The 12809-nt window shown below is 49.2% G+C and overlaps 5 protein-coding genes across 5 annotated transcripts; 2 read left to right on the top strand and 3 right to left on the bottom strand.

The window, feature by feature from the left end:
• Nucleotides 1–44: 44 nt before the first annotated feature.
• On the bottom strand, nt 45–1697 carry FOBCDRAFT_196401 (ankyrin repeat-containing domain protein; the record flags this gene model as incomplete). Its single annotated transcript, XM_059608845.1, has 3 exons — nt 45–449; nt 493–1352; nt 1649–1697. The coding sequence occupies 3 exons, from the start codon at nt 1695–1697 to the stop codon at nt 45–47; spliced, it is 1314 nt and encodes a 437-aa protein (XP_059466709.1).
• A 1061-nt stretch (nt 1698–2758) lies between these two features.
• Nucleotides 2759–4029, top strand: FOBCDRAFT_214123 (glutathione S-transferase). Its single transcript, XM_031172749.3, has 5 exons — nt 2759–3130; nt 3179–3400; nt 3447–3504; nt 3552–3719; nt 3773–4029. Exons 1-5 carry the CDS (start codon nt 2987–2989, stop codon nt 3982–3984), a joined length of 804 nt encoding a protein of 267 aa, XP_031049534.3. The 5' UTR covers nt 2759–2986; the 3' UTR covers nt 3985–4029.
• Nucleotides 4030–5933, bottom strand: FOBCDRAFT_214121 (Phophatidylserine decarboxylase-domain-containing protein). The gene is made up of 5 exons (XM_031172747.3): nt 5535–5933; nt 5126–5485; nt 4998–5076; nt 4776–4947; nt 4030–4726 (listed from the first exon to the last, which is right to left on the bottom strand). Exons 1-5 carry the CDS (start codon nt 5588–5590, stop codon nt 4053–4055), a joined length of 1341 nt encoding a protein of 446 aa, XP_031049532.2. The 5' UTR covers nt 5591–5933; the 3' UTR covers nt 4030–4052.
• Nucleotides 5934–6900: 967 nt separating this feature from the next.
• FOBCDRAFT_236484 (uncharacterized protein) lies at nt 6901–8594 on the bottom strand (the record flags this gene model as incomplete). Its single annotated transcript, XM_031172745.3, has 2 exons — nt 6901–8412; nt 8490–8594. 2 exons carry the CDS (start codon nt 8592–8594, stop codon nt 6901–6903), a joined length of 1617 nt encoding a protein of 538 aa, XP_031049530.3.
• A 1876-nt stretch (nt 8595–10470) lies between these two features.
• On the top strand, nt 10471–12465 carry FOBCDRAFT_13622 (Metallo-dependent phosphatase-like protein). The gene is made up of 3 exons (XM_031172744.3): nt 10471–11005; nt 11071–11131; nt 11183–12465. Exons 1-3 carry the CDS (start codon nt 10874–10876, stop codon nt 12127–12129), a joined length of 1140 nt encoding a protein of 379 aa, XP_031049529.2. The 5' UTR covers nt 10471–10873; the 3' UTR covers nt 12130–12465.
• The last annotated feature ends 344 nt before the right edge of the window (nt 12466–12809 follow it).

Genomic DNA, 12809 nt, shown 5'->3' with positions numbered 1-12809 from the left:
CCCTTCCGGCACTTGTCTGTCTGGTGGATGAGTTTATGGAAATGTCAAAAAATGGCCTCTCGGGTCTCAGGCCATTCCATTCCGGTGTCATGATTAGGCGGCAGAGGAACCGGTTCGCAGCCTGGGCCAACAAATCCGATATATGCCATGGCGCTATAGATCTCTTGGTTGAGTTTGTTGAGAGGCGCTTCGAGATCATCATAAAAGCCCTCGTATATGTGAGCTCCTTGCCGGATGAACTCTGCGATGACAGAATCATTCCGCTCAAAGTCTTGCAGATGAGTGAGGAGCGGTGTGTTACCAAGAAGGTCCCATCTGTTGATGTCGGCTCCGTGCTCCACAAGAGTCTTGATCATTTTGACTGCTGCGTGTGCCATCTCCTCTTCGGAGCATTTTATGAAGTGGAGTGGAGTTTTCCCAAAGGGATCCGCACTATTCGGATCAATCCCCTCCATAAGTAGATCCTTTGCCATGCTTGTCTCCGTTGCTCACTGCCTGATGCAGAGCAGTGAGCCCTGTCCCAGTATGTGTCATCAATTCAGCCCCAGCCTTGATGAGAGATTCCGCAATGTCAATGTTGCCGCCCTTTACAGCAAAGTATAGAGTATTTGCACCTTGCTCTAACTTCATGAATCGATATTGGTTGTCGACGGCTTGCAGAGATCCCAAACACCTCAAGCCTAAAAATGCATTATCCGCCACAGCTCTTCTGGTGAAACTGATTGGGTAATAATCTAGGACAGTACAATTCTTGTATAGCTGAACAGCCGGCAACTTCTGGCGAATAAACCACTCACGAGCACCGATGCTGACCCTGTGGATAATGCTGGCCCCATGATTGAGGATTAGGGACACAATCTCCTTGTGTCCATTGAAAGCGGCCCAGTGAATGGCAGTTGCTTGGTTGTCAAGTTGCAAGGGAACCCTATGGCCAGTCTTGATAGCGTTTGGTCCGGTGGTATAGTAGGTGGCTGTCTCGGTCGCATCATCAGAGTGGATGTTAGCTCCTATATGAAGGGCTCGAATGACGCCAGCAATGTCATTGCGCTTCGCCGATACTAGCAAAGCTGCCGAATGGTTGTCCCTCGCATCTCTGATATAGATTTGCTTCGTCACGGGCCTACGGATGTCCTTACAGGTCGCTGCAAGGTTGAGGACATCCACGTATACCTGAAGAGGATTGTGCTCGGGCTCAGGCTCAGACCAATAGTCCCATTCCCAGCTCTCCTCTTTGCGGAGGCTATTTTCATCCAGGATTTTGTCGATGATACACTTGATGATTTCTGGGGGAAAATTGGTGAGGGTAAGGGGGCGTCCCGCGACGCAAATTGGAGGAGACCTGATATTGTCAGCTAAAGAAAGACGCTGCTCAGGATGTGGCTTCGGTTGGCGGTCTCTCCAAGAACTAAGCGAAATATATGTGATTGCGGGGAAGAAGGAAGGACATAGTTATTCAGGTAGGGAGAGACTCTATTCATGGAGGCATGCTGGGGCTCATCTGGTGACTACTCGCTGATTATTGTTGCTAGATCTAGATCATATATTCAAGGTTTTACTCTTTGAAACTTAAGGGTCGCAAATCGTTGAATCTATGTGTAAAGCTTGACGAGTTTTAGCATGGTCGTGCACGAAGCTACCTGGCACTTACCACCTCGACTGACAGCCTCAGCCCTGAAGTAAATACGTCCATGATTCATGTTGTACTCTTGGCTTCCTGTAGTGATGTAACTATTTTTATTGAAAGATACTCTAGGAGTATTGCTGCCAATGCAGGGCCAATATAACAAGACGTGGTTGTAATCAGCATCTTAGCCCAATACTGAGATCCCTTTTATGCTAGGCCTACACTGCGAATCGTTATCAGATAACAAAAGAATTATTTTAGTGATTCTAAGGCTTTCTGCGGTTATACAAGCTAATTTTAGTTTTAACGGAATATAAATTCCTCTGTGAAGTCTAAGTGATGGTAGACTGAGCATTGTCAGCGAACTCAGAGAAATCTTGATGCTTTGATCCCTGTGCCTACCCCAGCTTTTGAAGATTTATCCTTTAGTGTCTCTTTATTATTCCAGCGGTTCATGGACTTATAAGTCTTATGCAAGTGTTCAGCTCAGACAGCAATTTAACATAACCCTTAACAAATAGACCAAATGTAGCATCTAGTTAATAAGTGACTAGTCGCCGATAACTTTATTTGGGATGTCTGTTCCGGCAGCTTTTATGTGTTTTGCGGGATCATACGGTGTCGCTTACACCAAGTTTCGATGGTCATTCGGTGTCCGGAGCCGAAAGTGGGGCCGATCCGGCACCAATTCCGTTGCAAAGATACGTATCCATGATGGGGAACCTGAGAATATGACGGCTGCACTGGAGACTCCAGAACAAATATAATAGTTCTGAAAGTCTGCTACAAATAATTATGGGTTGGGGCTAATGGGAATAAGCTTAACGTCGAGAAATTAATCTGGTGAGCAGCTCAGGAACAAAACTCTGTGAAAAAGTTGAGTTCGTCCTCAGCCAATCAAAGGAGAGACCCCACGAACAGTCTGGAGCTCAGAGCAATGACATCAATGACCTTGGCCTGGTAGTTCACTCAAAGTGCTGACGCTGATAGCGATTTGCCAGAAGAGCCAGTCTCATATCATCAGAGCAAAAGGGGGAGTCCTTCAGGATCATAAATAAAACAATCGATATCAGCAACAACTGGAGTATTTCCCCATGGAGCATTCGGAGACGGGCTGATTACAAAGACTGTTGTAACAATCGCGCAATGTGCCTTGGTCCAATGTGGGTTCAACCTCCACCAACTTCGGATTACCAAGCCAAATTCAGCTGCACAATGAATAATCCATCCAATCCCCAGAAAAAGGAACCCCTCACTATGCCGTAGTTCTACAGATGTAGAATTTGTAACCTCATATCATCATATAAAGTGTCTTTCCCCTCCCTCGGTCTCATTCTCATATCTACACCCTCAAATTAATTAATGACATCGCGCATCACCCAATTGGGAAAACAACTCTTCACAATGGCTCAAAAGACAAAGACCGACATCACCCTCTACACCACCAACACGCCCAATGGCATCAAACCCTCTATTCTGCTCGAGGAACTTAACCTCGAGTACAAGGTAATCTCTCACTCTCCACATTCATGCGTGCACCACTGACGGTCCCAGGTGTATCCTATCAAGATGACGGAGAATGAGCAGAAGGAAGAGTGGTTCCTCAAGATCAACCCCAACGGTCGTATCCCTGCTCTCACCGATACTCTCGACGGCAAGCAGATCCGTGTTTTTGAGAGTGGTGCTATGCTGCAGTACCTCGTTGATCGCTATGATAAGGATCATAAGCTTTCGTTCCCTCATGGATCTGCTGAGCATTGGGAGATGACCAGCTGGGTGAGTTTTCTCATCATATTGTCGGATCATAACTAACAATTCGCAGCTCATGTGGCAGATGGGTGGCCTCGGTCCCATGCAGGGTCAAGCCAACCACTTCAAGCGTATGTTCTCACTCATGCAATTAATGATACTATACTGACATGCGCAGGCTATGCTCCTGAAAAGATTGAGTACGGCATCAACCGCTACACCAACGAGACCCGCCGTCTCTACCGCACCCTCGACACTCACCTCGCCCAGACATCATCCGGCTACATCGTCGGCGACAAAGTAACCATCGCCGACATTTCCATTTGGGGCTGGGTCTCCAGCGCAAGTAAGTCTCTCTGTTCCCCAACATCACCACCACCGTTTCCTAACACCCAACAGAATGGGCTGGCGTTGATCTCTCCGAGTTCCCTCACCTCGAGAAGTGGCTCTACAAGCTCCTTGAGCGTCCTGGTTTCGAGGCTGGTCGTCATGTTCCTACGCGCCACACCGCGTTTGAGCTGGCCAAGCTGAGTGAGGAGGAACTTGAGGCAAAGGCTAGTGCGTCCAAGGCTTGGGTTCAGTCTGGTATGAAGGAAGATGCGAAGAAATAAATAATGACAGCATAAACGAAGCGTAATACATTCTGTTTTAACTATCTCCCGAATTACCTGGAACTGTCTTACTTCTTCACGACAGCCAGCTGGCTTCGAACTGGCACGTTCTCCTCCCTACCAACCTCGGGGAATCCCTCAACCTTGACGCCCTTGCGGAAGATAACACAATGCGTCGAGCCTCCAAAGTGGAACATGCCCGTCTCCTGTCCCTTCTTGACGTGCTGTCCCTCCTTAACGGTAATCTCACATGTACTAACCTCGTCCATACCAATACCAACAAACGCAAGGAGTCCGATCGCCGGCTCATCAGCCTCAATCAGAATGATAGCCCTCGTTGCCAATGCACTCAAATATCCCTGACTCTGCGACAATCCCGCTGACGAGATCTCCGTCGATCCAGGTTCGCCTACACCTTCGAATAGAGGCTCGCTGAAATACGTACCGTCTTGGACAAAGGCACGTACGACCTTACCGGAGACGGGAGTGTGCCAGCGGTGATAGGAGAGAGCGGACAGGAAGGCTTGGTAGATCGTTCCGCCGGCGAATTTCTCAGCCAGAGGATCATGAGCCAGCATGTCGAGGATAGAGTAAGGTTGGCCCTTTGCGAAGAAACGGTCGCGGAGTTTCACGTCGCGTTCAATGTTGTACACGCGTGATTCGCAGCAGTTGGCGATGACGAGGTCGTCATCTGGTGAAGCAACGGGGCGAGCGCTGTCGCGAACCTTGCGAGTAAAAAAGTCTATGCCAATTGTGAGCTATGGTTCATGGTGGTGAAGCTTTTGGCTTACCGTCCCAGGACTTGAAGCCGTAGTATTTGGCTGATGGATCACACTCAAAGACCTCCTCAAACTTGAAGTTCGTTTTGTTGGGCTTGTTGGCGACCTCGACGAGGTCATTCAGACCCACGGGTCCGAACCAGCCCTGCTTATGATCTCCCAGAACTTCAGCCGATTTAGGTGTCTACTTGTTGTCAGTGCAACTGTCGGGATAACTCGTATGGACTAACATACCATGAGAAACTTGCCCCAGTGGTTGAGAACCTTCTTCAGCATCCGATTCACATCAGGGTCCAAAAACGCCGCATAACCACTACCTTGATCAGCAATCACCTTCTCATCTCATCTCTAATCAAACTCACCTAGGCGTTCCCATAGGATAGTCAAAGATGGCACAAAGCGGCACACCTACCATGCCCACACTCTCCGCCGCATCCGTCCACTCTGGCGCCGTGCTAAAAATGTGATTGAGTACCTGCAGCATATGCTCATAGTCTCTCAACTGAGGTGTACCAGTAGGATCACTCTGGTACGGGTGTTTCTGGGGGATCTCCTCAAACATCTGGATGAAGTACATGTACACGCGGGGCGTCTTCTCAATAAAGTCTTTGAACTCTTGAAGAACGGGGACGAGCTCTTTGGGGTTCTCATCGGCGTACTTTGTGACGCGGCGCATGTACTCTCTGTGCACGCGATGGTCGGCGGGAAGCCATGCTCCGGGTCTGTGAGTGTTAGTGCATGGTGATGTTGGGTTGAGAGCTTAGGTCTTACTTGTGAATCCGGTGCTTGGCGGGGATTTTATGATGATCTCCGTGCTGATGAACCATTGTCACGGTTGCTATCTTACACTGAAGCAATTGTAAACATGTAAGTGAATCCTAAATGCCAAGAAAATTCCCAAGATATCTCCCAATCTATATATAAATACCCCATACCCAAGCCAGATCTCACTCACTCTACGTCAGCATCTCGATGATGCAAATCATATGGAGTAAACTAACAAGACAACCTCCACACGCGGGCATTACCGCATCGCATCAGATCCGAATTACCCGTTTCTGGAATGCCGTTATCCGTACGCAATTCCCTGGTAATTCTTCGTTTTAATAATGAGAACTGCATGAATTCACGCGAGTTTCAATGTGCCGATCTCCCGATTGAAACGCGTACAGCCAAAGAGTAATGATGACGTTGTGGGCGTTTTTTGAGACCAGGGTTTCCGAAAAAGCTTCAGAGCTGAGGGGTAACTTGATGATGTTGGGGTGGTATACCCTTGGAATAACTTGTTTCGATATAGAATACCTGATATTCAGCTTGAGATGCTCAATCCTCGTGCCAGACATAGCTATATCTTGGTAACATCGTGATGAGTATTCGTTCAAGGTTTCTTGGCACATACCTCTTCAGGCTCAAAGAAACAATAAGAGAGTGAGCTCATTCACAAACACGGCACGGCACGGCATCTAATAATTTAACGTCTTGTTATTGATTCACTCAACCTCGCTCTCCAAAATCTCTAATAACAAGATAACTGAGCAGGTTCCAGTCGCTAGAACTAACTCACGCCAGTATCACCCAGACTCTCGCTCACTCAGTCAGAGCGAATCCCACCACAAGGCCCATCAATTCTATCATTCCGCTCCAGTTCATGTCCCCTCCTCCTTTGGCAAGAATATAACAAGAAGTACCATTTTAACGGCAAAACCACTCAACTATCAAAACGCAAAACAAAAAGCTCAAACGCCGATAATTAAATACAAATAATGAAGGACTCCGGGAAAGACGTGTATCTCTCACATCACCAGATCTCAGACAGCCTACCGCTTGAGCCTGTCAGGTCGGTGAATGCTTGACCTTTCCGCGAGTGAAGTCGTGTCTCGGTGACAAGGTCGCTATCTTTGCTCCGGATGGGGTGGAACGGATCGCTAAAGTTGTGACAAAGGGAATGGCAGTTGCGTCGCTAAAGAGATAGCAGGCTGAGTTGGTATGATACGATTTAACACAATGGCTGAATGCAAGCAGATTGTAAAGGAAATTCGTTACGTCGTAAGTGTTGTCAGACACGTAGGGAAGGGAATGGGTATCCTCGATATCGTGGTTCCGTCGACCATGGGCAGGCTGGGTGAAGACCAAGTCTTTACATGACCACACAGCATCCGCAGCCTCCCTTGCTGTCGTCTTCAGCAGGTTGTGGCTGTTGCGGGTGTTGCTGTACCGGTCGTTCAGTAGATGGTTCCGGCTTCGATTGTTCTTGCGCTGGCGCTTGAGGTGCGTTGGGTGCATTGGGCGACAATGGTGTTCTGGGGCTTGGAAGTGGGCTGTTCTGGGGCTTGTCTGAGATCTTAGGCATAGTAGAGTATCCGCCAGCGCGCTGAGTTGGGCTCTTTGTAGGCTCCAGCTTGAGCGGCCACTCTCCCTCTGGTGATGTTTCTCTTTGCTTCTCGTCGGTCTCCTCAGTCTTGTCCGCCTGGTCAAGCTGGTCCGGTTTGCCGAGCTCATTGTCGTTGAGCGGTCGGAAATCTTTGTCATATACATCTCCAAACTTGCCTTCCTTCTCCCACTTCTCCTGTTGTAGGCGTCGGGCGACAGTTGGGAGGAGTTGCTGATCAGGAGGAAGTCGAGGATCGGGCTTGTACGAGTTGATCATCCACGGAGGATCGCCTTCAGGCGCCTTGTTTCCTGGTGATAATTCCCCAGATCGGGTCGAAGGTCGAGTCGAGATACTGTTTCCAATAGAGCCAGATCTCGTCTTTGGTCGTCCCGTCGCTGCCGTGCCTGTCTTCGAGGGGCCAGACGTCTTTCTTGGGCCCGTCGCGCCCTTCTTGGGCGAAGTATCGGTGGCGGTTCGTTTCGGTGCGGGTAAACTATTGTTGTGATTGCTATTGGCCGACATGGCGTCGAATCCCTTCATCATGTGCGCGCTTCCAGGTCGAGTCTTTTCATTTGTCAAAGTCCGTTCATCGTCGGGGCTCTCGCTCGTTTTCCTCGATGCTCGCTCGAAACGATCAACAGATATGGGCGCTGGACTAACCTTGGCAACAGGAATGCGAGAGCCTCCTTTGTGGCTGTTTGAAGTGAAATAAGCATTGCTTTCCTCCTCCGCAATCTCTTCTGGGGTACGTAAATCCCACGATTCGCCTGCGATCTCGGGGTTTCGTCCTTCGACGGCTGTCGAGTTCTTTCGGGATCTAGGGCCATTTTCCGACGCGTCAGTACCACGGCGCATAGCGCTGCGGCTTCGGTCTCGTCGTTGTTTGCTGTGGTTGCGGGTTCTTGGAACAAATATGCCAGCAGCCTGAAGCTCTTCACTCTCTATCCTTGCCAGCTTGTCGCGGTGAATCCACTTGGAACCTTCGTCGACAACTACTACTTCTTGGTCGATAGGTACGGCATTGCGGCTGTATTCGTCTTCGGTCTGAGGGCCAAAGGTTTGTCCCCACGAGTTGCCGTTCAAGGCCGGACTAGTCTTGGATTCGCTAATGTAGCGCGCTCCAGCTCCGTCAACAGAGTTGTGAAGTTTGGCACTCGAAAGATTATCGTGCGAGTTCACTTTTCGGCCAACTCGGTCCATGCCCGAGTGGTAAGAGTTCGAATTGCCATTTTGGGTGGTAAAATGGTTCGTGCCAGCGTTCATGTCATTATCAAAATTCTAGCAAATCATTAGCATCCTCGCCCTGACAAAAGTTGGAGTAGCAGCCATCATGTGGCAACTCCCACGCTTCGTACCTCCTTCTGGGGCATGTTGTATCCCCACGAGTCTGAATGACCATGACTGCTGCGTGGCGGAGTAATATTCTCGGTTGAGGTCGGTGCGGGTGCCATTGTGGCCATGTTGATGGCGCCCGCGACCTCTAGAAATAAGAGATTTGAGGATGCGTGGAGGGCGGCAAACGAACGGCGTTTGTTCCAAGATGTTTTATGATGGAAAGTCGAATGATATCGTTGTCAATGCTACCGGAATTCGATGTAGCAACTATCGATTAAAGGAGAGGTGTTGTTCATAGACGCAAGCGGCGGTGCGTATGCGGGTCGGAAAGAGTAACGAAGGATCCAGTGATAAAGGGGCCGTTAGATGGCGAAGAGAAGTCGATAAGATAACTTTTCGTGGATGGAATAATGGAATAGACTTGGGATCAGCCAACAATCAAGATATCGTCGTCACAGAAATATCATGGCTGGGACGATGAAGGCGGCGTCGGGCTCCGAGAGAGCTGTGCAGAGAAGAGAGGGTAGAACAAGAAGACGAAGAAAGATGATCCATGGGAGATTTCCATGAGGGGGGCTGGTTGGTTAGGCTGGCAGATTAAAATTGACACTGTGTTGGCGGGGAGCACCTGAATGAAGCCTGCGCCTGCGCCTGCACGGCCCCTCAGCCGGGCTACATCCCCTGTAAGCCCCCTGTACGGAATCAGCGAGCTCTAAGTGGGCTTTGACGGAAATACAGCTGTGAATTGACAGGGATAGAGAGAAGGAAGCTCATGTGGCTTCAGATGGGATATGAGTTTGAATGATGGAGAGACATTTCTTACGAGGCAGGTTAGAGCTTGTTTGTCGTTTCTTGTGGGTGACTTAGAGAGGTGCACACAAGTCTAGAACCATTCTCCAATACGAGCGAGGAGACATGATTACGCCACGCTTCATGTACAATGAACAAAGACCATCCATTGATATCCATAGCATTGACAAAAGAAAAGCTCAGATAAAAGCATTCGTTCAATTATAGAAGACCCCCCAGGCCATCATACAGTCTGCGGTAAGCCCGGTCCCCTTAGTTGCCGCCGCCGGTTGTTTCATTCTGATTGCTCGATGGGCAAAAGGGAGAAGCTCGCGAGTGGAAGGGGAATAAATCAACGTTTCCCCTGATGAGAATAAGCCGCGCCAGGGTTCACGAAGCCACTGACAGGGGCTCATTTGATGAGGCCGGGTCTTTTGTTGCTTTTTCCTCACCTGTGAAGCAAGTAATTGCTTGGTCACGCATCATGCACTAGAAACGAAACTCAACGTTGGGAATAGGCACGGATACATGCTCGCAATAAATCATCGTGCCCTTTATGTTATTATAATTCATCTGATATGGGGAGAAATCGGCCTCTCCTAACTCAATGAGTTGATACCGAGATTAGCTTCCCTCCAAAAGCCTGGCCCGTTGCGCTGGGAATGGAACGTTGTCAGCTGGCCCTGTCGATGAATTGACAGGGGAGGTATTAGCACCTACGAATCAATGCCTTGTGAAAGCTTTAAGTTTCTCATTAGGTACAAGGGGGGGAAGAAGCAACGAAAAAACAATAACTGTTAAGCGTCACAATCTCCGTTCAATACCCAAGAATGAAGTCATTGCGAGGAGAGAACAAAGTAAAAGCAAGAAAATGACGAGCAATAGACGAGACGGGAAGAAGTTGGCCGCCACAAGGTGAAGAGGTTGCCATTTAGGGTCCTTTTAGTGCTTCTAGTGCTCATTAGCGGGACACTGTCTGTGCACTGTACTCTGCTTTTGAGACGGTCCCACAGAACTCAACGGCACTTGTTTCTCCAACATCTCGGTTCATTATCGCAGCCTCCGTCATTATTAAAATTACGTAGCATTCTTTTTCCTTGCTGGCCTTATACGCCGAACCATCATCCCTTGTTGATTCCTGCGGCGTTGTCTGTGCTTTGACGTTGACATTTATTCGCTGCGAAATACTCTTCAGCCTTGATTTGGTGTTGAGTGAGCCTCCATTCATTGATCCACCATCTGCGCTGCAGCCTGCACATCATCCTCGCATTCCCGGGCGCAAGCGAGACGTTGAACCTCATTTCAACTCAGGGACGACAAAGAAACTTCAAAACGTGCTTTGGACGGACGCTCCCGCCTCGGAGCTGCACTAATCTCCCTTGCAGTCGAGATCTCAACCACTTGACATGAGCTTGTCTTCCATTTTCTGAAATGGACCAAAAATTGTCTTAGACAACTCCGCAATCGCATGGCTGATGGTCTCCATCAAAACTCATTCCTCACAACTCACAAACGCTAGCAATTACACTTTCGGCTCCTGAGTTTAGACAAAGTCAACCAAATCCTTGGGATCAGTTCAACGTTGGAGTAAACGATTTCCATTTCCGTCGACGCCATGGCAGCTGTCATGAGGAGAAGGACCAGAATTGTGTGTATCTCAGATACCCACAATTGCCAGGTCAAGCTCCCGAAGGGTGATGTTCTCATTCACGCTGGAGATTTGACCAACCAAGGGAGTCACGCAGAGGTCTGTAGTTCAGGCCCATATGCTCCTGATGGTCACACAAAAGACCGAAGCTGATCTCTTTTCAGCTTGCCAACACAGTCGCTTGGTTAGAGAAGCAGGACTTTGAGGCCAAAATCGTCATCGCTGGTATGCCTCCTCATCGAACAGTGTAGTAGTCTCTGACTCTGTGAACATCAGGAAATCATGACCTCACTCTAGACCCAAAGTTTTACGCTGAGCATGGCCTATACTTCCACAACAAGAAACCGCAGTCTCATGACGAGTGTCTACGATTGTTCACGTCTTCGCCTTCGATAACGTACCTCTCTCACGAATCAGCTACCATCCGCCTCAGATCTCATTCAGGGCCGCGTACGCAATTCAAGGTCTTTGGATCGCCTTACTCTCCACGTTTCGGATTGTGGGCGTTTTACTATGATGCTCCTCAAAATCCCAGCAACTGGTCAGATCTGACGTCGATTTGGGAGTCTATACCACTCGACGCGGACATTGTGGTGACGCACACGCCTCCAAGGACACATTGCGATGAGACGGATGAGCGTCGCGCTACTGGCTGTGAGGCTCTTCGACAGGCGCTTTGGCGAGTGAGACCGCAGCTTGCTGTCTGTGGCCATATTCATGACGGAAGAGGTGCTAAGAGAGTGATGTGGGATCTCAGTTGTCAGAATGTCGCCTATCAAGAAGAGAGTGTCGTACGCTGGCAAGACCCTGGCGAAGGCAATAACAAAACCTGCCTCATAGATCTGACTGGGAAGAAGGCCCCATCTCTTGCTAATGATGGCTCCCATCCAGGTCGATATGGATCAAGTACAAGAGAGCCTGACGTAACGAACGTCCCTCATTTCATTGACTCAGCAGAGAGCTCTCTATACACCTTCGGATCTGGCCCTGCTGATATACACGCCTCTCATGGCACTACCGGATTGGGAGGGGATCCCGCCTCACCACGGAGCGACCAGACAGCTCTCGCTGGCAGGATGGGTCGTCGAGAGACGTGTGTGGTGAACGCAGCGATTATGAAGAGTCGATATCCCCACATAGGAGGAAAACAGTTCAATAAGCCCATCGTAGTAGACCTTGATCTCCCCATCTGGGAGGACGAGGGCCATATCGAAGCCCCGTGATTCGCTCTTGGCTTACCCTAGACTCAGGCTCGTGTTGGTGCCCAACGAACCACGTTGGGAAAAGAGAGATGGCCTCAAACGAAGACGAAGCGAGAGCTTTCTTGATAAGTTTACAGATGGTTGTGGGCTACTGATATGTTTGCTACGCTGTGACGCGCCATCTGCATTATGCTGGATCGGGATGCAATTGATCGATGTGGTGGTATTCGTCGTGAACCAACATTGGGTAGCTTGGAGTCGTAGTCGGATCCAACGGATGAACTGTAATGCATCTGTAGTACATGAACGTGGTCCCAATGGTTGTTCGAGGGGTAGAGGAGTGAGAGCTAATTGAACCTTCAATTGAATTGAAACCTTGTTCTCATCAATGTATTACAATGTCGCGTCATGTCTTTGGCATGTAGTGACTCGTCTTTAGATGGCTACCCTAGACCTGGGCTGAAGCTCACGATCAACTCTCAGACTTCAAGGAACAAGTCGTCAAGATCAGGGGATGATCAGTCGCATGAGCCAGTCACATCCGTTTCCCACCAATGCTATAGCCGGTACCTGCTCGATCTTACGGTGAAGCCATTCCCCTCCCGTTGAGACGCCAAGGAGACAAAGAAATCTCATCCCTTGCGACATGAAACAGGACCAATCCGATGATAATCCTCCACGTGCCTATAGCATTGACATCA

This window comes from Fusarium oxysporum, chromosome II (assembly GCF_013085055.1).
Source record: "Fusarium oxysporum Fo47 chromosome II, complete sequence".
NCBI lineage: Eukaryota > Fungi > Ascomycota > Sordariomycetes > Hypocreales > Nectriaceae > Fusarium > Fusarium oxysporum.
The sequence above is the reverse complement of the archived record's forward strand: the minus strand, read 5'-3'. Positions and strand labels throughout refer to the sequence as shown.

Coding starts and splice junctions, on each gene's coding strand:
- FOBCDRAFT_214123 (XM_031172749.3), top strand. CDS start 2,987: ATGACATCGCGCATCACCCAATTGGGAAAACAACTCTTCACAATGGCT. Junction 3,401..3,446: donor ATTGGGAGATGACCAGCTGG/GTGAGTTTTCTC, acceptor AACAATTCGCAG/CTCATGTGGCAGATGGGTGG. Junction 3,505..3,551: donor TCAAGCCAACCACTTCAAGC/GTATGTTCTCAC, acceptor TGACATGCGCAG/GCTATGCTCCTGAAAAGATT.
- FOBCDRAFT_214121 (XM_031172747.3), bottom strand. CDS start 5,590: ATGGTTCATCAGCACGGAGATCATCATAAAATCCCCGCCAAGCACCGG. Junction 5,486..5,534: donor GCCAAGCACCGGATTCACAA/GTAAGACCTAAG, acceptor TAACACTCACAG/ACCCGGAGCATGGCTTCCCG. Junction 5,077..5,125: donor TATCCTATGGGAACGCCTAG/GTGAGTTTGATT, acceptor TGATCAAGGTAG/TGGTTATGCGGCGTTTTTGG.
- FOBCDRAFT_13622 (XM_031172744.3), top strand. CDS start 10,874: ATGGCAGCTGTCATGAGGAGAAGGACCAGAATTGTGTGTATCTCAGAT. Junction 11,006..11,070: donor ACCAAGGGAGTCACGCAGAG/GTCTGTAGTTCA, acceptor ATCTCTTTTCAG/CTTGCCAACACAGTCGCTTG. Junction 11,132..11,182: donor GGCCAAAATCGTCATCGCTG/GTATGCCTCCTC, acceptor TGTGAACATCAG/GAAATCATGACCTCACTCTA.